A 24,024-nucleotide genomic window follows, 5' to 3' on the forward strand; every position below is an offset into this window, starting at 1 on the left:
GTAACAAGCCTTGTGGAAAAGGGGGAAGAGGTAGATGTGGTATATCTTGACTTTAGTAAAGCTTTTGATACTGTCTTCCATGAACTTCTAAACAAACTAGGGAAATGCAACCTAGATGGAGCTACTGTAAGGTGGGTGGAAAACTGGTTGGAAAACCATTCCCAGAGAGTAGTTATCAGTGGTTCACAGTCATGCTGGAAGGGCATAATGGGTGGGGTCCCGCAGGGATCAGTTCTGGGTCTGGTTCTGTTCAATATCTTCATCAATGATTTAAATAATGGTATAGATGTACCTTTAAAAAGTTGCATACAATACCAAGCTGGGAGGGGCTGCAAGTGCTTTGGAGGATAGGATTAAAAATTCTAAATGATCTGGACAAACTGGAGAAATGGTCTGAAGTAAACAGGATGAAATTCATCAAGGACAAATGTAAAGTACTCCATTTAGGAAGGAATAATCTATTGCACACATGCAAAATGGGAAATGACTGCCTAGGAAGGAGTACTGCAGAAATGGATGTGGGGGTCATAGTGGACCATAAGCTAAATATGAGTCAACAATGTAACGCTGTTGCAAAAAAAGTGAACATCATTCTGGGATGTATTAGCAGGAGTATTGTAAGCAAGGCACGAGAAGTAATTCTTCTGCTCTATTCCGCACTGATTAGGCCTCAACTGGAGTATTGTGCCCAGGTCTGGGTGCCACATTTTAGCAAAGATGTGGACAAATTGGAAAAAGTCCAGTAAAGTGCAACAAAAATGATTAAAGGTGTAGAAAATATGACCTATGATGGAAGATTGAAAAAATTGGGTTTGTTTAGTCTGGAAAAGAGAAGACTCAGAGGGGACATAACAGTTTTCAAGTACAAAAAAAGATTGTTACAAGGAAGAGGGAGAAAAATTGTTTTAGTTAAACTCTGAAGGTAGGACAAGAAGCAATGGACTTAAATTGTAGTAAGGGCAGTTTAGGTTGGACATAAGGAAAAACTTCCTGTCAGGAGAGTTAAGAATTGGAACAAATTGCATAGGGAGGGAATCTTCATCTTTGGAGATTAAGAGCAAGTTAGACAAACACCTTGTCATAAATATAAAGGGAAGGGTAAACCCCTTTAAAATCCCTCCTGACCAGAGGAAAAATCCTCTCACCTGTAAAGGGTTAAGAAGCTAAAGGTAACCTCGCTGGCACCTGACCAAAATGACCAATGAGGAGACAAAATACTTTCAAAAGCTGGGAGGAGGGAGAAAAACAAAGGGTCTGTGTCTGTCTGTGTGATGCTTTTGCCGGAGACAGAACAGGAATGGAGTCTTAGAACTTAGTAAGTAATCTAGCTAGGTATGTGTTAGATTATGATTTCTTCAAATGGCTGAGAAAATAGCTGTGCTGAATAGAATGAATATTTCTGTCTGTGTGTCTTTTTTGTAACTTAAGTTTTTGCCTAGAGGGATTCTCTATGTTTTGCATCTAATTACCCTGTAAGGTATTCACCATCCTGATTTTACAGAGGTGATTCTTTTCTTTTTACTTCTATTAAAAGTCTCTTGTAAGAAAACTGAATGCTTTTTTCATTGTTCTAAGATCCAAGGGCTTGGGTCTGTGGTCACCTATGCAAATTGGTGAGGATTTTTACCAAACCTTCCCCAGGAAGTGGGGTGCAGGGGTTGGGAGGATTTGGGGGGGAAAGACGGGTCCAAAGTCCATTTTTTCAGGAACCCAGATAAAGTTTGGTGGTGGCAGTGGAAATCCAAGGGCAAAGGGTAAAATAGTTTGTACCTTGGGGAAGTTTTAACCTAAGCTGGTAAAAGTAAGCTTAGGAGGTTTTCATGCAGGTCCCCACATCTGTACCCTAGAGTTCAGAGTGGGGAAGGAACCTTGACACACCTGTTAGAGATGGTGTAGATAATACTTAGGCCTGCCATTAGAGCAGAGGACTGGACTAGATGACCTCTTGAGATCCCTTCCAGTTCCATGATTCTATGATTCAGGTGGAGCCTGCTGCAGAGGACAAAATGCTGACTTGTGTCCAGATTTTGCCAATGGTGCTCACGGTGCCAGCATTATATATGGTGTCGACATTATCTGTGGTGCTGATTCAGCAGACAAGGAAGGCAGAGCCAATGTGGCTGAAGCCGCTGCTGCTACCAGATGGTGAAGCAGCAATAAATTAGGCACAGAAAGGTAGAGCAAGCCTTTGCTGAAAAGAACATCTGTGGCATTGATGCTACCAAAACAGAAGGTAAGTGCTCCACAGACAATACAAGTGGTACCAGACTCAACAGTGCCAGAGTGGAGGTAGTTCCCAGCAGCAAAAATTAAAGCACCAGTCTTGATGGTCATGTTCGAGTCAATGGTGCCAACGCAGACAGTCCTAGTGAACATCAGTGTTTGTAACGTGACTTGAGCTCAGTGCCAGAGGACTTCTCTATTCTATAGATCACTTATTCTATTCATGTGACAAAGTATGAGACCTAGATAATCTATCAGCCTCAGAGGATGAAGATAACTTCTGCTTCAAAGAGGCTACAGGAGAAGAAGAAGGTGGCCTCTTCAGATTTTGGTTTTGGGGCTGGAGCAGCCAGAAGAGCAATCCTCATAGAATCACAGAAGTGTAGGACTGGAAGGGATCTTGAGAGGTCATCTGGTCCAGTCCCCAACACTCAAGGCCGGACTGCACAATAAGTAGACCATTCCTGACAGGTGACTGTCAAGCCTGTTCTTGAAAACTTTCAATGACAGAGATTCTACAACCTCCCTATTCAATTTATTCCAGTGCTTAACTACCCTAACAGGAAGCTTTTCCTAATGGCTAACCTAAACCGCCCTTGCTGCAATTTAAGTCCATTGCTTCTTGTCCTATCCTCAGAGATTAATGAGAATCATTTTTCTCCCTATTCCTTGTAACAATCTTTTATGTACTTGAAAACTGTTATTACGCCCCCCATCAGCCCTCTCATCTTCAAACTAAACAAACCCTTTTTTTCCATCTTTCCTCCTAGGCCAGGTTTTCTAGACCTTTAATAATTTTTGTTGCTCTCTTCTGGACTGTTGACAATTTCTCTACATTTTCCATATCAGCACAGGGTAGAATGGAAGACTTACTACTTTTGTTTTGCTGACAACACTCCTGTTAATACAAAAAAAGTAAACATCATTCTAGGATGTAACAGTGTTACACGTTTTTAGCTTGTGATCCACTATGACCCCCAGATACCTTTCCTCATTACTCCTTTCTAGGCAGTCATTTCCCATTTTGTATGTGTGCAATTCATTATTCCTTCCTAAGTGGAGTAATCTGAATTTGTCCTTATTCAATTTCATCCTATTTACTCCAGAACATTTCTCCAGTTTGTCCAGATCATTTTGAATTTTAATCATCTCCTCCAAAGCACTTGCAACCCCATCCCAGCTTGATATCCTCCACAAACTTTATAAATGTACTCTCTATGCCATTATCTAAATCATTTTTGGAGATGCTGAACAGAACTGGACCAAGACCTGATCGCTGTGGGACCCCACTCAATATGACCTTCCAGCTTGACTGTGAACCGCTGATAACTACTCCCTGGGAATGGTTTTCCAACGAATTATGCACCCACCTTATAGGTTATATTTCCCTAGTTTTTTTTATGAGAAGGTCATATGAGACAGTATCAAAAGCTTTACTAAAGTTAAGATATACCACATCTACCACTTCCCCCCATCCACAAGGCTTAGTATCTTTCTTTTACAGGATAACAAGTTGGTTTGACATGATTTGTTCTTGACAAGTCCATGCTGTTACTTATCACATTATCTTCCAGGTGTTTGCAAATTCATTGCTTAATTATTTGCTCCATTATCTTTCCAGGTACTGAAAATAAGCTGACTATTCTGTAATTCCCCAGGTTGTCCTTTTTCTCCACCCGCCCACTTTTTTTTAAAAAAAAAATAAATTGGCACTATATTTGCACACTTCCAGTCCTCTGGAATCTCTCCCATCTTTCATGAGTTTTTGAAGATAATGCTAATGGCTCAGATATCATCTTAGTCATCTCCTTGAGTACTTTAATTTGTATTTAATCAGTCCTTCGTGACTTGAAGACATCTAACTTGTCTAAAGAATTTTTAACTTGTTCTTTCCCTATCCTAGTCTCAGATTCTACCTCACTTTAACTGGCGTTCACTACATTAGACAGCCAATCTCTACTAAACTTTTTGGTGAAAAACAAAAAAGTCACTGACCACTTCTGCCATTTCCACATTTTCTGTTATTGCCCTTCCCCACTTATTGATAATAGGCCTGTCATAAACATATAGATAAGGGTAGCATAAAATCCCTCATTTACCTGTAAGGGGTTAAAAAGCTCAAATAATCTGGTTGGCACCTAACCAAAAGGACCAATAAGGGAAGATCCTTTCAAATCTGTGGGGGGAGGGTTTTTGTTCTCTCTTTGTTGTACTCTCTCGGAACAGAGAGAGGGACCAGGCAGGAAAAACACCTCTCCTAAAACCTTACCTGAAATAAACATCTACGATTACAAAAATTGTAAGTAAAGCAAAGAAATGTGTTAGATTATCTTTTGTTTTAGCTTGTGAATTTTCCCTATGCTAAGAGGGAGGTTTATTCCTGTGTTTTGTAACTTTAAAGTTTTGCCTACACAGGAATCCTCTGGTGTTTTAAATCTTATTACCCTGTAAAATTACCTTCCATCCTGATTTTAAAGAAGTGCTTCCTTTACTTTTTTCTTTATTATGAAGTTCTGCTTTTAAGAGTTACGAACATTTCAGAGTTACAAACAACCTCCATTCCTTAGATGTTCATAACTCTGAGGTTCTACTGTATTTGTAGAATGTTTTCGTGATGCCCTTTATATCTCTAGCTAGTTTAATCTCCTTTGTGCCTTGGACTTTCTAATTTTGTCCCCACATGCTAGTGTTGTTTGTTTATATTCATCCTTTGTAATTTGACCTAGTTTCCACTTTTTAACATTTCTTTTTATGGGTTTCAGGTCATGGAAGATGTTCTGGCTAAGTCAGGGTAGTTTCTTGGCATACTTCCTTTAGTTCCTATGCAGTGGAATGATTTATTCTTGTGCCCTTACTAATGTTGCTTTGAAAAACTGCCAACTCAAACTGTTTTTCCCTTTAAACTTGCTTCCTGTGAGATCTTACCTCGAAGAACTCACTCTCCTCTTGTGATCATGGTCAGGTTTTGAAGGACGACGCATCACCTTCTCAAGACGACAAAACTTGAGGCGGAATTCTCCAGACTTTTGTTCTTGCTTGGAAAGAGGTACATATGGGATATTTGTCCCTAATATGTCCCTCTCCCAAACATATCAGGGAAACAAGCTTGACTGTCTATCACAGTTATTACAGTCCCGCAAGTGGCACACTGCTTAAATCCTAGGGATCTCTGCATGATGAAAAACATCCAGAGAGCAAAGAGTGAACTACCTAACTGAACTACAGCTATGACAAGTATGTACAGTTTATTTTTAAAGCTGGCAAGTAAAAAAAAAAAAAAGTTCAAGAGTAACAGGGAAACTCCAACTCTCACATGAGCGGTCAGAAGGAACTGAGAGGGAGACAGTAACCAGGCCCGTTTTATACCCTTGGCTCTGCACAAGGATAGCAGAGATGCAAACACGACCCATTGGTACTGCTGGCAAAAGTCTCGAACTCGAGTGCACTGGGCACTTATACACATATGCACCTACAGTGGAATCTATATATGAACGATCACTTGAAGGAGAAACTCAAATTATTTCAAGACTCTATCCTACTTTAGTCAAGGTCTGAGATCTCTCACTCTCAGACCTTGACTATGCTGCTGATGTTGTTCTTCTAGTACAGGGCCCCGACTTGTTTTGTGAGGCACTCCAACAAATGGAGAAGTCAAACATGGTCAGTCTTCATGTTTCATGGCCAAAAGACAAAGCTGCAAAAGCCAGGATCAGGTCCATCTGCGACATCAATCTCTGAATAATGAAACTGTCAAAGCAGTCTCTAACTTTTGCTATTTGGGTTCTAAAGTCACTTTATAGAATATGGAATCAACATCATCTCAGCATGACAACAAAGTTCATGATCTAGTCGAGGTGTATCCTATCTGTACTACTCTACGGTTGCAAAACATGGACACTATGCCTCTCAAACTGGGCAAAGCTGGAGTTTTTTCACACAAAATGCCAACATTGTATATTGGGCATAAAGTGGAACAACTTCATTCATAACGCAGATGTTTACGGTCACTCTGGTCTACAGACTACTGGGGCTATTATCTGCAGTTCATGCTTTTCGGACATGTCAACAGAATGCCCCAAGATGTTCTGGTGAAAGCCATTCTTCGGGTGGCTTGTACGAGATAAAATACCACTAACCAAGGGGAGGAGATGGCCCAGAGGCAGACCCCCATTACATGGGTGCATTAAGTCTGTTTCAGCATTGGACTTTTGGCCTGTCAAGCCCTTGTGGCTACACGGGAACAGACAAAATTGCAAATAATTGCTACAGCCGACCACTCAGCTAAGCGTTGAAGACGACAACCATAGAGGTGAGGAGGCATTGAGCCACATTATGCATACCTTGGATCTTCACAAATGCCTGAAGGTCTACAGGACTTCTTCAGGATTAGAATGTCATTCTCCTTGCCCGCTATACTAGGAATCAAACCTCATTCCCCCTCCATAATGAATGTTTCCACTGCCTTTTCATGTATGTATGTATATAAATAAAATTAACCTATTTTTTGTTGCTTTTGAAGTTAGAAATTTTCAAGATTTGAAGGGGACAAAAAGAATGGAAGGGGCAAAACCTTTTAGATCCCTTATGAAATGGTTTACAGAAAAATATGAAAAATACCAAAAAAATTTCTTTAGAAGGCAATTTTATGTAGCTGACATCTTTCCGTGCTACCCGGCATTTGTTTCCAGCAATCATCAAATTATACTATGTTTGCAACTTTACATGCTGTTTGGAGACAGTTCAGGAGAAAACTGACTGAAAAGTAAACTAGTTCACAATATTCATTAGAGGCACAGCAAACATGCAGACAGTATGATGGTAAAACAGACATTTAAAGTAGTTCAGCTGTTTAATATTATGGAGCTTATACATGTGTACATAGGCACAGTTTGAGTGAACTGTTTCATATTAAGAAAAGGAGTACTTGTGGCACCTTAGCCCTGGTCTACACTAGGACTTTAGGTCGAATTTAGCAGCGTTAAATCGATTTAAACCTGCACCCGTCCACACAGTGAAGCCCTTTATTTCGACTTAAAGAGCTCTTTAAATCGATTTCCTTACTCCACCCCTGACAAGTGGATTAGCGCTTAAATCGACGTTCCCAGCTCGAATTTGGGGTACTGTGGACACAATTCGATGGTATTGGCCTCCGGGAGCTATCCCAGAGTGCTCCATTCTGACCGCTCTGGACAGCACTCTCAACTCAGATGCACTGGCCAGGTAGACAGGAAAAGAACCGCGAACTTTTGAATCTCATTTCCTGTTTGGCCAGCGTGGCAAGCTGCAGGTGACCATGCAGAGCTCATCAGCACAGGTGACCATGATGGAGTCCCAGAATCGCAAAAGAGCTCCAGCATGGACCGAACGGGAGGTACGGGATCTGATCGCTGTTTGGGGAGAGGAATCCGTGCTATCAGAACTCCGTTCCAGTTTTCGAAATGCCAAAACCTTTGTGAAAATCTCCCAGGGCATGAAGGACAGAGGCCATAACAGGGACCCGAAGCAGTGCCGCGTGAAACTGAAGGAGCTGAGGCAAGCCTACCAGAAAACCAGAGAGGCGAACAGCCGCTCTGGGTCAGAGCCCCAAACATGCCGCTTCTATGATGAGCTGCATGCCATTTTAGGGAGCTCAGCCACCACTACCCCAGCCGTGTTGTTTGACTCCTTCAATGGAGATGGAGGCAATACGGAAGCCGGTTTTGGGGACGAAGAAGATGATGATGAGGAGGAGGTTGTAGATAGCTCACAGCAAGCAAGCGGAGAAACCGGTTTTCCCGACAGCCAGGAACTGTTTCTCACCCTAGACCTGGAGCCAGTACCCCCCGAACCCACCCAAGGCTGCCTCCTGGACCCAGCAGGCGGAGAAGGGACCTCTGGTGAGTGTACCTTTTAAAATGCTATACATGGTTTAAAAGCAAGCATGTGAAAGGATTACTTTGCCCTGGCATTTCCGGTTCTCCTAGATGTAGTCCTAAAGCCTTTGCAAAAGGTTTCTGGGGAGGGCAGCCTTATTTTGTCCTTCATGGTAGGACACTTTTATCACTCCAGGCCAGTAACACATACTCAGGAATCACTGTAGAACAAAGCATTGCAGTGTATGTTTGCTGGCATTCAACCAAAATCCGTTCTTTCTCTCTCTGTGTTATCCTCAGGAGAGTGAGATATAATTCATGGTCACCTGGTTGAAATAGGGTGCTTTTCTTCAGGGACACATTCCTGCTGGGCTGTTTGCCTGTGGCTGAACAGAAATGTTCCCCGCTGTTAGCCACAGGGAGGGGGGAGGGTTGAGGGGGTAGTCACGCGGTGGGAGGAGGCAAAATGCGACCTTGTAACGAAAGCACATGTGCTATGTATGTAATGTTAACAGCAAGGTTTACCCTGAAAGAGTGTAGCAACTGTTTTATAAAATGTGTCTTTTTAAATACAGCTGTCCCTTTTTTTTTCTCCACCAGCTGGATGTGTTTCAATGATCACAGGATCTTCTCCTTCCCAGAGGCTAGTGAAGCTTAGAAAGAAAAAAAAACGCACTCGAGATGAAATGTTCTCCGAGCTAATGCTGTCCTCCCACACTGACAGAGCACAGACGAATGCGTGGAGGCAAATAATGTCAGAGTGCAGGAAAGCACAAAATGACCGGGAGGAGAGGTGGAGGGCTGAAGAGAGTAAGTGGCGGGCTGAAGAGAGTAAGTGGAGGGCTGAAGACAGGGCTGAAGACAGGGCTGAAGCTCAAATGTGGCGGCAGCGTGATGAGAGGAGGCAGGATTCAATGCTGAGGCTGCTGCAGGACCAAACCAGAATGCTCCAGTGTATGGTTGAGCTGCAGCAAAGGCAGCTGGAGCACAGACTGCCACTGCTGCCCCTCTGTAACCAACCGCCCTCCTCCCCAAGTTCCATAGCCTCCACACCCAGACGCCCAAGAACGCGGTGTGGGGGCCTCCGGCCAACCAGCGACTCCACAACAGAGGATTGCCCAAAAAAAAGAAGGCTGTCATTCAATAAATTTTAAAGTTGTAAACTTTTAAAGTGCTGTGCTTAAAGTGCTGTGTGGCATTTTCCTTCCCTCCTCCACCACCCCTCCTGGGATACCTTGGTAGTCATCCCCCTATTTGTGTGATGAATGAATAACGAATGCATGACTGTGAAGCAGCAATGACTTTATTGCCTCTGCAAGCGGTGATTAAAGGGAGGAGGGGACGGTGGTTAGCTTACAGGGAAGTAGAGTGAACCAAGGGGCGGGGGGTTTCATCAAGGAGAAACAAACAGAACTTTCACACTGTAGCCTGGCCAGTCATGAAACTGGTTTTCAAAGCTTCTCTGATGCGTACCGCGCCCTCCTGAGCTCTTCTAACCGCCCTGGTGTCTGGCTGCGCGTAACCAGCAGCCAGGCGATTTGCCTCAATCTCCCACCCCGCCATAAACGTCTCCCCCTTACTCTCACAGATATTGTGGAGCACACAGCAAGCAGTAATAACAGTGGGAATATTGGTTTCGCTGAGGTCTAAGCGAGTCAGTAAACTGCGCCAGCGCGCCTTTAAATGTCCAAATGCACATTCTACCACCATTCTGCACTTGCTCAGCCTGTAGTTGAACAGCTCCTGACTACTGTCCAGGCTGCCTGTGTACGGCTTCATGAGCCATGGCATTAAGGGGTAGGCTGGGTCCCCAAGGATACATATAGGCATTTCAACATCCCCAACAGTTATTTTCTGGTCTGGGAAGAAAGTCCCTTCCTGCAGCTTTTGAAACAGACCAGAGTTCCTGAAGATGCGAGCGTCATGCACCTTTCCCGGCCATCCCACGTTGATGTTAGTGAAACGTCCCTTGTGATCCACCAGAGCTTCCAGCACTATCGAAAAGTACCCCTTGTGGTTTATGTACTCAGCGGCTTAGTGCTCTGGTGCCAAGATAGGGATATGGGTTCCGTCTATAGCCCCACCACAGTTAGGGAATCCCATTGCAGCAAAGCCATCCACTATGACCTGCACATTTCCCAGGGTCACTACCCTTGATATCAGCAGATCTTTGATTGCGTGAGCTACTTGCATCACAGCAGCCCCCACAGTAGATTTGCCCACTCCAAATTGATTCCCAACTGACCGGTAGCTGTCTGGCGTTGCAAGCTTCCACAGGGCTATCGCCACTCGCTTCTCCACTGTGAGGGCTGCTCTCATCCTGGTATTCATGCGCTTCAGGGCAGGGGAAAGCAAGTCACAAAGTTCCATGAAAGTGCCCTTACGCATGCGAAAGTTTCGCAGCCACTGGGAATCGTCCCAGACCTGCAACACTATGCAGTCCCACCAGTCTGTGCTTGTTTCCCGAGCCCAGAATCGGCGTTCCACAGCATGAACCTGCCCCATTAGCACCATGATGCATGCATTGGCAGGGCCCATGCTTTCAGAGAAATCTGTGTCCATGTCCTGATCACTCACGGGGCCGCGCTGACGTCGCATCCTCGCCTGGTATCGCGTTGCCATGTTCTGGTGCTGCATATACTGCTGGATAATGCGTGTGGTGGTTGATGTGCTCCTAATTGCCAAAATGAGCTCAGCGGCCTCCATGCTTGCCTTGGTATGGCGTCCGCACAGAAAGAAGGCGCGGAACGATTGTCTGCCGTTGCTCTGACGGAGGGAGGGGCGACTGACGACACGGCTTACAGGGTTGGCTTCAGGGAGCTAAAATCAACAAAGGGTGTGCCTGTACATCAAGGAGTATTTCAGGCAGGACTGCACGGAGGGTTCCAATAAGAAATGGTGCACCAAAGTTATCGTTGTTATTGGAACAAGGAGGTTAGCCTGGCCTCTGATTGATACATGGCTAGATTAACCTCGCTGCGCCTTCTCTGTGACTGACTGCAGTGTGATCTAGACAGGGGAGGAGGAAAATGAGTCCAAAACAAATCTGGTCTATTTCTTGTTCTGACCCACTCCATCGATCCTTTACATCTTTGGCTGGCAGCAGACAAAAAAGGCGCGAAATGATTGTCTGCCCTTGCTTTCACGGGGGGAGGGAGGGTGGGAACGGGGTCCTGACGATATGTACCCAGAACCACCTGCGACAATGTTTTAGCCCCATCAGGCATTGGGATATCAACCCAGAATTCCAATGGGCAGCGGAGACTGCGGGAACTGTGGGATAGCTACCCACAGTGCAACGCTCCAGAAGTCGACGCTTGCCTCGGTACTGTGGAAGCGCTCCGCCGAGTTAATGCACTTAATGCACTTAGAGCATTTTCTGTGGGGACACACACACTCGAATATATAAAACCGATTTCAAAAAAACCGACTTCTATAAATTTGACCTAATTTCGTAGTGTAGACATACCCTTAGAGACTAACCAATTTATTAGAGCATAAGCTTTTGTGAGCTACAGCTCACTTCATCAGATGCATATCGTGGAAACTGCTGCAGACTTTATATATAAACAGAGAATATGAACCAATACCTCCTCCCACCCCACTGTCCTGCTGGTAATAGCTTATCTAAAGTGATCATCAGGTGGGCCATTTCCAGCACAAATCCAGGTTTTCTCACCCTCCACCCCCCCACACAAATTCACTCTCCTGCTGGTGATAGCCCATCCAAAGTGACAACTCTTTACACAATGTGCATGACAATCAAGTTGGGCTATTTCCTGCACAAATCCAGGTTTTCTCACATCCCCCCCACCCCCATACACACACAAACTCACTCTCCTGCTGGTAATAGCTCATCCAGACTGACCACTCTTCAAGTTTAAATCCAAGTTAAACCAGAACATCTGGGGGGGGGTAGGAAAAAACAAGAGGAAACAGGCTACCTTGCATAATGACTTAGCCACTCCCAGTCTCTATTTAAGCCTAAATTAATAGTATCCAATTTGCAAATGAATTCCAATTCAGCAGTTTCTCGCTGGAGTCTGGATTTGAAGTTTTTTTGTTTTAAGATAGCGACCTTCATGTCTGTGATTGCGTGACCAGAGAGATTGAAGTGTTCTCCGACTGGTTTATGAATGTTATAATTCTTGACATCTGATTTGTGTCCAATCAAAAAGGCTGACAAAGGAGGTGCTGTTGTCATCATGAATAGGTCGGAATATGAACAAGAGGCTGCTCAGCAGCTCTCCAACACCACTTTCTACAAGCCATTACCCTCTGATCCCACTGAGAGTTACCAAAAGCAACTACAGCATTTGCTCAAGAAACTTCCTGAAAAAGCACAAGATCAAATCCGCACAGACACACCCCTGGAACCCCGACCTGGGATATTCTATCTACTACCCAAGATCCATAAACCTGGAAATCCTGGGCGCCCCATCATCTCAGGCATTGGCACCCTGACAGCAGGATTGTCTGGCTATGTAGACTCCCTCCTCAGGCCCTATGCTACCAGCACTCCCAGCTACCTTCGAGACACCACTGACTTCCTGAGGAAACTACAATCCATCGGTGATCTTCCTGATAACACCATCCTGGCCACTATGGATGTAGAAGCCCTCTACACCAACATTCCACACAAAGATGGACTACAAGCCATCAAGAACACTGTCCCCGATAATGTCACGGCTAACCTGGTGGCTGAACTTTGTGACTTTGTCCTTACCCATAACTACTTCACATTTGGGGACAATGTATACCTTCAGATCAGCGGCACTGCTATGGGTACCCGCATGGCCCCACAGTATGCCAACATTTTTATGGCTGACTTAGAACAACGCTTCCTCAGCTCTCGTCCCCTAACGCCCCTACTCTACTTGCGCTATATTGATGACATCTTCATCATCTGGACCCATGGAAAAGAAGCCCTTGAGGAATTCCACCATGATTTCAACAATTTTCATCCCACCATCAACCTCGGCTTGGACCAGTCCACACAAGAGATCCACTTCCTGGACACTACAGTGCTAATAAACAATGGTCACATAAACACCACCCTATACCGGAAACCTACTGACCGCTATTCCTACCTGCATGCCTCCAGCTTTCACCCTGACCACACCACACGATCCATCGTCTACAGCCAAGCTCTGCGATACAACCGCATTTGCTCCAACCCCTCAGACAGAGACAAACACCTACAAGATCTCTGTCAAGCTTTCTTACAACTACAATACCCACCTGCAGAAGTAAAGAAACAGATTGATAGAGCCAGAAGAGTTCCCAGAAGTTACCTACTACAGGACAGGCCTAACAAAGAAAATAACAGAACGCCACTAGCCGTCACCTTCAGCCCCCAACTAAAACCCCTCCAACGCATTATTAAGGATCTACAACCTATCCTAAAGGATGACCCAACACTCTCACAAATCTTGGGAGACAGGCCAGTCCTTGCCTACAGACAGCCCCGCAACCTGAAGCAAATACTCACCAACAACCACATACCACACAACAGAACCACTAACCCAGGAACTTATCCTTGCAACAAAGCCCGTTGCCAATTGTGCCCACATATCTATTCAGGGGACACCATCACAGGGCCTAATAACATCAGCCACACTATCAGAGGCTCGTTCACCTGCACATCCACCAATGTGATATATGCCATCATGTGCCAGCAATGCCCCTCTGCCATGTACATTGGTCAAACTGGACAGTCTCTACGTAAAAGAATAAATGGACACAAATCAGATGTCAAGAATTATAACATTCATAAACCAGTCGGAGAACACTTCAATCTCTCTGGTCACGCAATCACAGACATGAAGGTCGCTATCTTAAAACAAAAAAACTTCAAATCCAGACTCCAGCGAGAAACTGCTGAATTGGAATTCATTTGCAAATTGGATACTATTAATTTAGGCTTAAATAGAGACTTGGAGTGGCTAAGTCATTATGCAAGGTAGCCTGTTTCCTCTTGTTTTTTCCTACCCCCCCCCCAGATGTTCTGGTTTAACTTGGATTTAAACTTGAAGAGTGGTCAGTCTGGATGAGCTATTACCAGCAGGAGAGTGAGTTTGTGTGTGTATGGGGGGGGGGGATGTGAGAAAACCTGGATTTGTGCAGGAAATAGCCCAACTTGATTATCATGCACATTGTGTAAAGAGTTGTCACTTTGGATGGGCTATCACTAGCAGGAGAGTGAATTTGTGTGGGGGGGTGGAGGGTGAGAAAACCTGGATTTGTGCTGGAAATGGCCCACCTGATGATCACTTTAGATAAGCTATTACCAGCAGGACAGTGGGGTGGGAGGAGGTATTGGTTCATATTCTCTGTGTATATATAAAGTCTGCAGCAGTTTCCACGATATGCATCTGATGAAGTGAGCTGTAGCTCACGAAAGCTTATGCTCTAATAAATTGGTTAGTCTCTAAGGTGCCCCAAGTACTCCTTTTCTTTTTGCGAATACAGACTAACACGGCTGTTACTCTGAAATGTTTCATATTATTCTCTCAGAAAAATATACAGAATGAGTATCAAATATGTGGAGCTGTACTCTATATCTGTATTCATGTAAACTACAAAACAAAACACTTTCAACACCAATTTAGCTTGCAAATTTTAAATTTACAGTTTAGGAATGGTGTACAATAACAACTGATAAAGATAACTTGCTATTTGAATCAATACAGTTATGTTGCCAAACAGAAAATCATAAGATAGAAACTAACACACATCTCGACATACTACAACATAAAAAATGCAAAAAAAACTGGCTCAGTTCAGTGTTTTTCTAGCTGCGACTGTATTATAACCCCTTACCCAATTCTCCAGTTAGACCTGCGAATTATCTGAGCAAATGACACTTCCTCTATATGTTGTTTGCATGTACAGACATGACTATTGTTAATTGTCATTTTGAGAACCTGTGCTCTGGCTGCTATAATTCTATGGCTCAGAATCATTGGGTAATTTTTTTTTAACACTGCAAAGCAGGGAAAGGTGGAGAGAGAGAAAGGTCAGTTATCTGACTATATTTGAGCACACTGGGCTAAATTCTCTTCTCATTTTTACCAGTGTAAATTCAGAGCAACTCCACTGATGTAAACCGAGTTATTTTGGATCTTCTCCAGTATAACTGAGAAGAATTTAGGTCCTTGTATTTATTCCCATCAGTTATGGTTTGAGTAGTTCCCCTTTTCATTTGCAGACCTGTAATTTATCACCCTACTCACGGTTCTGCAAACCTGGTACTACAAGGATGGTCTAACTGTAATCCTCACTAATATATCGCTCCAAAGGTCAGACAAACTTTCACCAGATCATAAGCAAGATGGTCCACTCCCACTCATTATTAATGTAGAGTGTTCTTCAATAACCATTATATTTTGTCAGCACCACTTTGTAGTGTTTTATACAGGACAGGTGCAGGATATAAAACATGCTAGACAGTAAGATTTATGAATAGTAAATGTGAACTACAACTCATTTATACATTATAGGATTCTGAAGGGGCGTAGCTGGCCCTTTGTGACCCTCTGCTGGAGGCTTTGCTACACCCTGCCCTAGTAAGGAGCAGCAAAAGTGGGTCCCTAAAGGCCTGCCTAGAAAGCCTGCACACCTCAAATTCAAGCTCTTTTCCTCATCTACTAGTCCACTCATAATCTTGTTGCCACCTCCATCTGTTCTCATTTCCCTTACTCCCCACTCTCACTCAGTCTAGTTTTTCTGCTTTTCGCCTATCTTCCTTCTATCTGTGATGCCTTCTATATCTGGAACACTGTTCCTGTTCTCATCCAATAAGCACCTTCTTTCTCTGTCCTCAAATTCCTCTTTCAACTCCACTGTTTCAAGCAATGCTTCCTTTCTTTTCATCAGTGATCCCCCTCCCCGCTACAGCTCTTCAACCACATCTTCACTAGTGTTTTACTATCTTATATAGAATTGACTCTCTTTAGAGATTGGGAACACATCGTAGTTTTGTTTCGAAAGCACCAATTTTTGGCACTATATAATGTTTATAAAAGTATTAACTGCTAACATTATAAAAACACCTGCAGACCAGCACTAACACTGGCATTTCTGATGTCAAAAGAAAAGCAGATGGGTCAATTAGATGGGTCAGTTTGATGATAATATTTCTTAAAACTTAGTGACCCCCAAAAAGATATATCAGAACATAAGAAAGGCCATACTGTGTCGACCAAAGGTCCATTAAGCCCAGTATCCTGTCTTCTGACAGTGGCCAATGTCAGGTGCCTCAGAGGGAATCAACAGAACAGGTAATCATCAAGTGATCCTTTCCCTGTTGCTCATTCCCAGCTTCTGGCAAACAGAGGCTATGGACACCATCCCTGACCATCCTGGCTGATAGCCATTGATGGACCTATCCTCCATGAATTTATTTAGTTCTTTTTTAAACCCTGTTATAGTCTTTGCCTTCACAACATCCTCTGGCAAAGAGTTCCACAGGTTGACTGGGCGCTGTGTGAAGAAATACCTCCTTTTGTTTGTTTTAAACCTGCTGCCTAATAATTTCATTTGGTGACCCCCTAGTCCTTGTGTTATGAGAAGGAGTAAACAATACTTCATGATTTTACAGACCTCTACCATATCCTCCCTTAGTCATCTCTTTTCCAAGCTGAAAAGTCCCAAGCTTATTAATCTCTCCTCATACAGAAGCCGTTCCATACCTCTTGTGATCACTTCCCTTCTTGGAATACTTAGAAGATATAAAATATTTTATTTCTATGTCTTTCCATTCTGACAACTTAATTATGAAATCTTTCCAGTAAAAGGAAGGACCTGTGAGGAAACTAAGATATATCTTGTTATTTACCATTACATTTCATTTCTAAAGAGTTTTTCCTTACTATAAACTAAAGAGAGGGTGATAGCTGTCAATCCTGAAGCACAGTAGGTTAAACAACTGATGTTAAATAAAAGAAAATGTTTTTATATAGTCATGGAAGCACTGCTACATTTGACACTATGTAAAATTATAATTCAATGAACAAGTGCAGAAAAGATTTAAAAAAACCTCTTACCCGTTTTTCTGGGACATTTTGCTTCAAGGACATTGTTGGCACGCCCAGATTCCCAGGATTCACATTGGTTTTTGTTCCACAGACATCTTATTCCTGGACCAGCATTTTTACACAGTTCTTCCTGTCTGAATGCTTCACAGTCTGGAGGCTTGTACACAAGGATATCATTCAACAGAACACTTGAAAAACCCCCAAATATGTACATGGACCTAATCACAAAAGAAAGAGAATATAAAATAACTGTTTTTTATAAATAAAGCATTATTAAAGCTATATCCTCTTGCTTTTTTAGCCACCGTTACATATACACCTCTACCCCAATATAACGTGACCCGATATAACATGAATTCGGATATAACGCGGTAAAGCAGTGCTCCGGGGGAGCGGGGCTGCGCGCTCCGGTGGATCAAAGCAAGTTTGATATAATGTGGTTTCACCTATAACACGGTAAGATTTTTTGGCTCCCGAGGACAGTGTTATATTGGGGTAGAGGTGTATTATGGCAGTATTTATCACAACAGTCAAATTAAGATTGTGTCACTGTTTCCCTTAAAAACCTCAAAGTTCATGTGTGTGTTTGTTTTTTCAAAAGTTTGCTCCAAGATGAAGCTTAAAGTATGTCTAAATTCAGCCAAATTATATGTATTAGAAAAATATAGAGCAGCACACAGAAAATGGGTGGGAAAAAGGAACAAGGACTGTGCAGGGAGCAGTATACTTTTTCGGTGTGAGGTAATGAGAACATATACTGTATGAACTAGATGGTCTGCAGTAAGAGATTGGGATCAAGGAGCTTCTCTCTTTGAGACAGAAGATTCCAAGGACAAACAACACCAGCTAGCAGTCATGGACATATATCTTCGCTAACAGTAAATTTCTGGATTCGAGGCCAAAGTTTTTCCCACTTCTCATTTAAAATTAGGAAGATCTGAAAAATTAATCTAGATCTCTCCAGTGTCATATACTCCCAAGGGGACTTTGTGTTTGGTAGTACTACAGGTATCAATGGGCTCTGAGGCGCCTCCAGAGCAGTACAGTTTATGTTAAGGAGCTATAATAATATAGTAAGGTCTGAAGAACAAGTGGGTATTTTGCCCCAATTTTAATTTAATGTTAGCAGCCAATTCTTAGCGCTTCAGATGTAGTTTAGATAAGAATCTGAATCTTTTAAATTTCACTTCTATTTGTGAGAAACTAGCAATAGATACACTTTCATTATGAGCAATTCTTCTCTGCTAATGAAACAATCTACACATATTTCATTAGTGAATTTGAAGTGCTGTGTTTGCTGATCATTGCAATTTGCTGCTGTTATTTATCTCAAAGAACTATTTTAATAAATATTACATGTTATTACATTATTTTAATGTAATATAATATTCATGTGCAAAGGAACTTATATACTCTATAATTATTGATGTGTTTAATTATTTACATGTTCAAATTATTGGAAAGTGATAAATCACGTAAAAAAGGCAACATACAATTGTTGGCATTTAAAAGTGATCCTTTATGGTATCAACAGCTGCCACATGTTAGGGCATATGTGAAACCCATGAGAGAGGGCCAATGAGAAAATGTTCTTTGAGGTCCTCCTGGCTAAGTTTCCTATAAAACTCTGCCTTCAGAGGGATAATGTTTGCCCCACAATCATTGGATGAAGCAAGGAGTTTGGCCATCAAGTCCTGCAAACCTCAAATGATCTGCCAAAAGCTAAAGCCACTTGCACACAGGCCATGTGTGTCCATGCCAGCTCTGGGGCCCACAGTATTGACCTCCCATTCCCTGCCAAAATAGCTATGTTGAGTTTCCTCTGTGGACAGCAATGCTTACAAAGGCAGGGTGACCAGATATCCTGATTTTATAGGGACAGTCCCGATTTTTGGGTCTTTTTCTTATATAGGCTCCTATTACCCCTTAACCCCGTCCTTATTCTTCCACATTTGCTTTCTGTTCACCCTATACAAAAGGCTGATGCAGTTTGCTGGGGGTTGCAAAAAATTATGTAGACTGGAGCTGGTAATTCTTGGTACATACTGTCTTTAATGATGATTGCTGCATGGGAATAATGTAACACTTACTTTTTCACACAGTAAATAAATTTCTCCTAGAAGTTTATGATTTTTGACACAATCACCTACAGCGTCTTACTGAATGAATGAGAATTTATACATTACATCCAAGTGATTACTATACCTGGTGTTGGATTTCAATCCCACTGTAAATCACTAAATGTCCTCAACACACATTAAGCATTGGGGACCTTAGTTCAGCTGTATGGTGAAAGTGAATTGCCCCCTTTAACTGCAAAGATCGAACAGGCAGGTACGAAGCGAGTCGTTGCTCCTTTATACACCCCACTCCCCCCAAAAGGATTACCAGTTCCAGGTAAAGATATAGGAAGAAATACAACTGGATGAGGTCAGTTGTGGGAGGAGACGCTGCCTCCTTCCAGCTGACTGGAAAATGTGTGGGGAATTATTTATACCCAAGGCAGTTCCAGGGAAGACCTCTTTAATGCAGACCAGGCTAGCATCACCTACCCTTCCCACCCATGCATATAGTTAAAATGCCAAGTTACATCTTTATCTGCTGCGGCCATTATGCTAGTCACCCCTTTTCTCAGGGGGGCTGGGAAGGAATTTTCTCTCACAGCCAGAAAGGCTGAGGTGAGGTGGGTTTTCACCTTTCGCAGCAGGTTAGGGACCTGATGGAGTAGGAAAGGGGGGTTGGGCTAGTACATGTACTCCATATAGAATGGATATGGTGATCAGATAAAATTTATTGGTAAAGGATTTAAACAAGGCATCCTTTAAATGAGCAGCAACAGAGGATTTGGGGCTCCTGCAACTGGCATGGTGGGGAGTCAATCCCACACCCTTTATAGTCCACTTAATGTTCATAAAAGGTCGAGCTGCAGAAGTAGAATGGATGGGACCAGGATTGGAAAGGGGGACGGCTGACGGCAGCCCCCTGAGCATATGGAAATATATATGGTATTACCTGCACTGTACAATTATCTGCCAGGTACTCCCAGATATTTAAGAATAAAGTTGCAGCATAATCAAAAACTATATCCAGTGCCCCCTGTCCTGGCAGAGCGAGACAAATGTGCTACCCTGAGGTTTATATAAATCAACATGTTCCACAATTACCCCAAATAAATGATTTGATGTACTGATGATCAGGATATGTAACGTTGTTCTTGAGGGCTACTATTCATGTTAATAAATAACACCAACAGTACATCATAGAATTGCACTTTATGTAAATATAACTGTCATCACAGGTTTTATTTCTTCCTGCAAAAATGGTCAGAGACATTTAAAACATGCTTCATTTACCCATTACTGACAACTGCAGTGTGTCCAAATCTGTTCACATCCCGATGCAGATTAGGTTTTGGTAAAATTTTCCATTCATCACAAGCTAAAAGACAAAAGGAAAGCATATGATTTCCTGTAATAAAATTTCAAGAGACTTTCGTAAAATATATTATATATGTAAATGCCAGGACTAAATCAAAGCCATATAGGCTATTTTTTTAGAGGAAAGTAACAATTTGAAACATATCTTTTTCAAATGCCTTGATTAGCAATGCTAGGATACGGTACCCTCTTAAAAAACAAATATTCTTTCTGTTCTAAGATATATTTAAATACTTATACTTACAAACATATTTGAATACTTCATTAAAATCATTTTTACCTTTGTGATAACTAATTTTTCAAATGTCAGGGTAAAATATAAAGAACTCCAAAGCAAAAGTCACTTCAATATAAACTTCAGGTCTTTGCAATATCATCTTTAGCTTGGTTATCTAGACAGACTGTTTTTTTTAAAAAAAGTCTAATACATTGTTCTTAACTATAAAGCTAAAGGTATTGTTGAGAAAGAATATAAAAGCAATATATTGCTGCAATGTAGTCTACTTTATTCTTTCAAACACACTAACTAATATGGAATTTCTTATACTCATTCCCCAAACCTAACCTCAGGACAGCATACTTATGTCACTAATACCTTGCTATAAATCAGGTGTTTTCTTTTTTTAAAGACAGAATAGCCATAGGTGAGTAATTGTGAGATTTTAAAATATAGAACAAGGAATTCAAACCAGCAAAAATGCCTATTCAGGAATAGGAGCATGCACAAGGGCTATCATCAGAAAGAAATATTATATTATCAAACATTGGAGGGTGAAAAGCACACAAGCAATTAACTATTTAACAATAAGCCAGGCTGACCTACTTCAAAGCACTTTTACAGCTGTTGAGGGAATTAGGTTTGTTGACTAAGTAATTAAGGATGCCTTTGGAGCCAAATGCAAATTAGATTTGCAACAAAAACTATTTACAATGTTGTAGAGATGCTTTTGCAAAAAGAAAAGGAGTATTTGTGGCACCTTAGAGACTAACCAATTTATCTGAGCATAAGCTTTCGTGAGCTACAGCTCACTTCATCTGATGCATACTGTGGAAACTGCAGAAGACATTATATACACAGAGACCATGAAACAATACCTCCTCCCACCCCACTCTCCTGCTGGTAATAGCTTATCTAAAGTGATCACTCTCCTTACAATGAGTATGATAATCAAGTTGGGCCATTTCCAGCACAAATCCAGGTTTCCTCACCCTCCGCCCCCCCCCCCCCAAACTCACTCTCCTGCTGGTAATAGCCCATCCAAAGTGACCACTCTCTTTACAATGTGTATGATAATCAAGGTGGGCCATTTCCAGCACAAATCCAGGTTTTCTCACCCTCCGCCCCCGCCCCCGCCCCCAAACTCACTCTCCTGCTGGTAATAGCCCATCCAAAGTGACCACTCTCTTTACAATGTGTATGATAATCAAGGTGGGCCATTTCCAGCACAAATCCAGGTTTTCTCACCCCTCCCCAAAACACACACACACACAAACTCACTCTCCTGCTGGTAATAGCTTATCCAAAGTGACCACTCTCCCTACAATGTGCATGATAATCAAGGTGGGCCATTTCCAGCATAAATCTAAGTTTGATCAGAACGTCTTGGGGGGGGGTAGGAAAAAACAAGGGGAAATAGGCTACCTTGCATAATGACTTAGCCACTCCCAGTCTCTATTTAAGCCTAAATTAATAGTATCCAATTTGCAAATGAATTCCAATTCAGCAGTTTCTCGCTGGAGTCTGGATTTGAAGTTTTTTTGTTGTAAGATAGCGACCTTCATGTCTGTAATTGCGTGACCAGAGAGATTGAAGTGTTCTCCGACTGGTTTATGAATGTTATCATACTTGACATCTGATTTGTGTCCATTTATTCTTTTACGTGTTGTGTGGTATGTGGCTGTTGGTGAGTATTTGCTTCAGGTTGGGGGGCTGTCTGTAGGCAAGGACTGGCCTGTCTCCCAAGATTTGTGAGAGTGTTGGGTCATCCTTCAGGATAGGTTGTAGATCCTTAATAATGCGTTGGAGGGGTTTTAGTTGGGGGCTGAAGGTGACGGCTAGTGGCGTTCTGTTATTTTCTTTGTTAGGCCGGTCCTGTAGTAGGTGACTTCTGGGAACTCTTCTGGCTCTATCAATCTGTTTCTTCACTTCCGCAGGTGGTATTGTAGTTGTAAGAATGCTTGATAGAGATCTTGTAGGTGTTTGTCTCTGTCTGAGGGGTTGGAGCAAATGCAGTTGTATCGCAGAGCTTGGCTGTAGACAATGGATCATGTGGTGTGGTCAGGGTGAAAGCTGGAGGCATGCAGGTAGGAATAGCGGTCAGTAGGTTTCCGGTATAGGGTGGTGTTTATGTGACCATTCTTTATTAGCACTGTAGTGTCCAGGAAGTGGATCTCTTGTGTGGACTGGACCAGGCTGAGGTTGATGGTGGGATGGAAATTGTTGAAATCATGGTGGAATTCCTCAAGGGCTTCTTTTTCATGGGTCCAGATGATGAAGATGTCATCAATATAGCGCAAGTAGAGTAGGGGCGTTAGGGGACGAGAGCTGAGGAAGCGTTGTTCTAAATCAGCCATAAAAATGTTGGCATACTGTGGGGCCATGCGGGTACCGATAGCAGTGCCGGTGATATGAAGGTATACATTGTCCCCAAATGTAAAATAGTTATGGGTAAGGACAAAGTCACAAAGTTCAGCCACCAGGTTAGCTGTGACACTATTGGGGATAGTGTTCTTGACGGCTTGTAGTCCATCTTTGTGTGGAATGTTGGTGCAGAGGGCTTCTACATCCATAGTGGCCAGGATGGTGTTATCAGGAAGATCACCGATGGATTGTAGTTTCCTCAGGAAGTGAGTGGTGTCTCGAAGGTAGCTGGGAGTGCTGGTAGCGTAGGGCCTGAGTAGGGAGTCTACATAGCCAGACAATTCTGCTGTCAGGGTGCCAATGCCTGAGATGATGGGGCGCCCAGGATTTCCAGGTTTATGGATCTTAGGTAGTAGATACAATATCCCAGGTCGGAGTTCCAGGGGTGCGTGTGTGCGGATTTGATCTTGTGCTTTTTCAGGAAGTTTCTTGAGCAAATGCTGTAGTTGCTTTTGGTAACTCTCAGTGGGATCATAGGGTAATGGCTTGTAGAAAGTGGTGTTGGAGAGGGGCCGAGCAGCCTCTTGTTCATATTCCGACCTATTCATGATGACAGCAGCACCTCCTTTGTCAGCCTTTTTTATTATGATGTCAGAGTTGTTTCTGAGGCTGTGGATGGCATTGTGTTCTGCACGGCTGAGGTTATGGGGCAAGTGATGCTGCTTTTCCACAATTTCAGCCCGTGCACGTCGGCGGAAGCATTCTATGTAGAAGTCCAGTCTGCTCTTTCAACCTTCAGGAGGAGTCCACCTAGAATCCTTCTTTTTGTAATGTTGGTAGGGAGGCCTCTGTATTTTGAGATGCTTTGTATTTTTATGTAAAATTATGAAGAT

The 24,024-nt window shown here is 42.7% G+C and overlaps 1 protein-coding gene across 11 annotated transcripts in view; it reads right to left on the reverse strand.

Moving 5' to 3' along the window:
* Positions 1-24,024, reverse strand: part of ATRNL1 (attractin like 1) — a 1,086,620-nt gene that overhangs the window by 799,783 nt on the left and 262,813 nt on the right. For all 11 annotated transcript variants that reach the window (XM_073354269.2, XM_073354267.2, XM_073354264.2 and 8 more), the window contains exons 12-13: positions 20,467-20,551; positions 17,123-17,331 (exon numbers count right to left, since the gene is read on the reverse strand). In XM_073354269.2, the coding sequence (XP_073210370.2) occupies positions 17,123-17,331; positions 20,467-20,551 (294 nt within the window). The remainder of the gene's footprint in view (positions 1-17,122; positions 17,332-20,466; positions 20,552-24,024) is intronic.

This window comes from Lepidochelys kempii, chromosome 7 (assembly GCF_965140285.1).
Source record: "Lepidochelys kempii isolate rLepKem1 chromosome 7, rLepKem1.hap1, whole genome shotgun sequence".
NCBI lineage: Eukaryota > Metazoa > Chordata > Testudines > Cheloniidae > Lepidochelys > Lepidochelys kempii.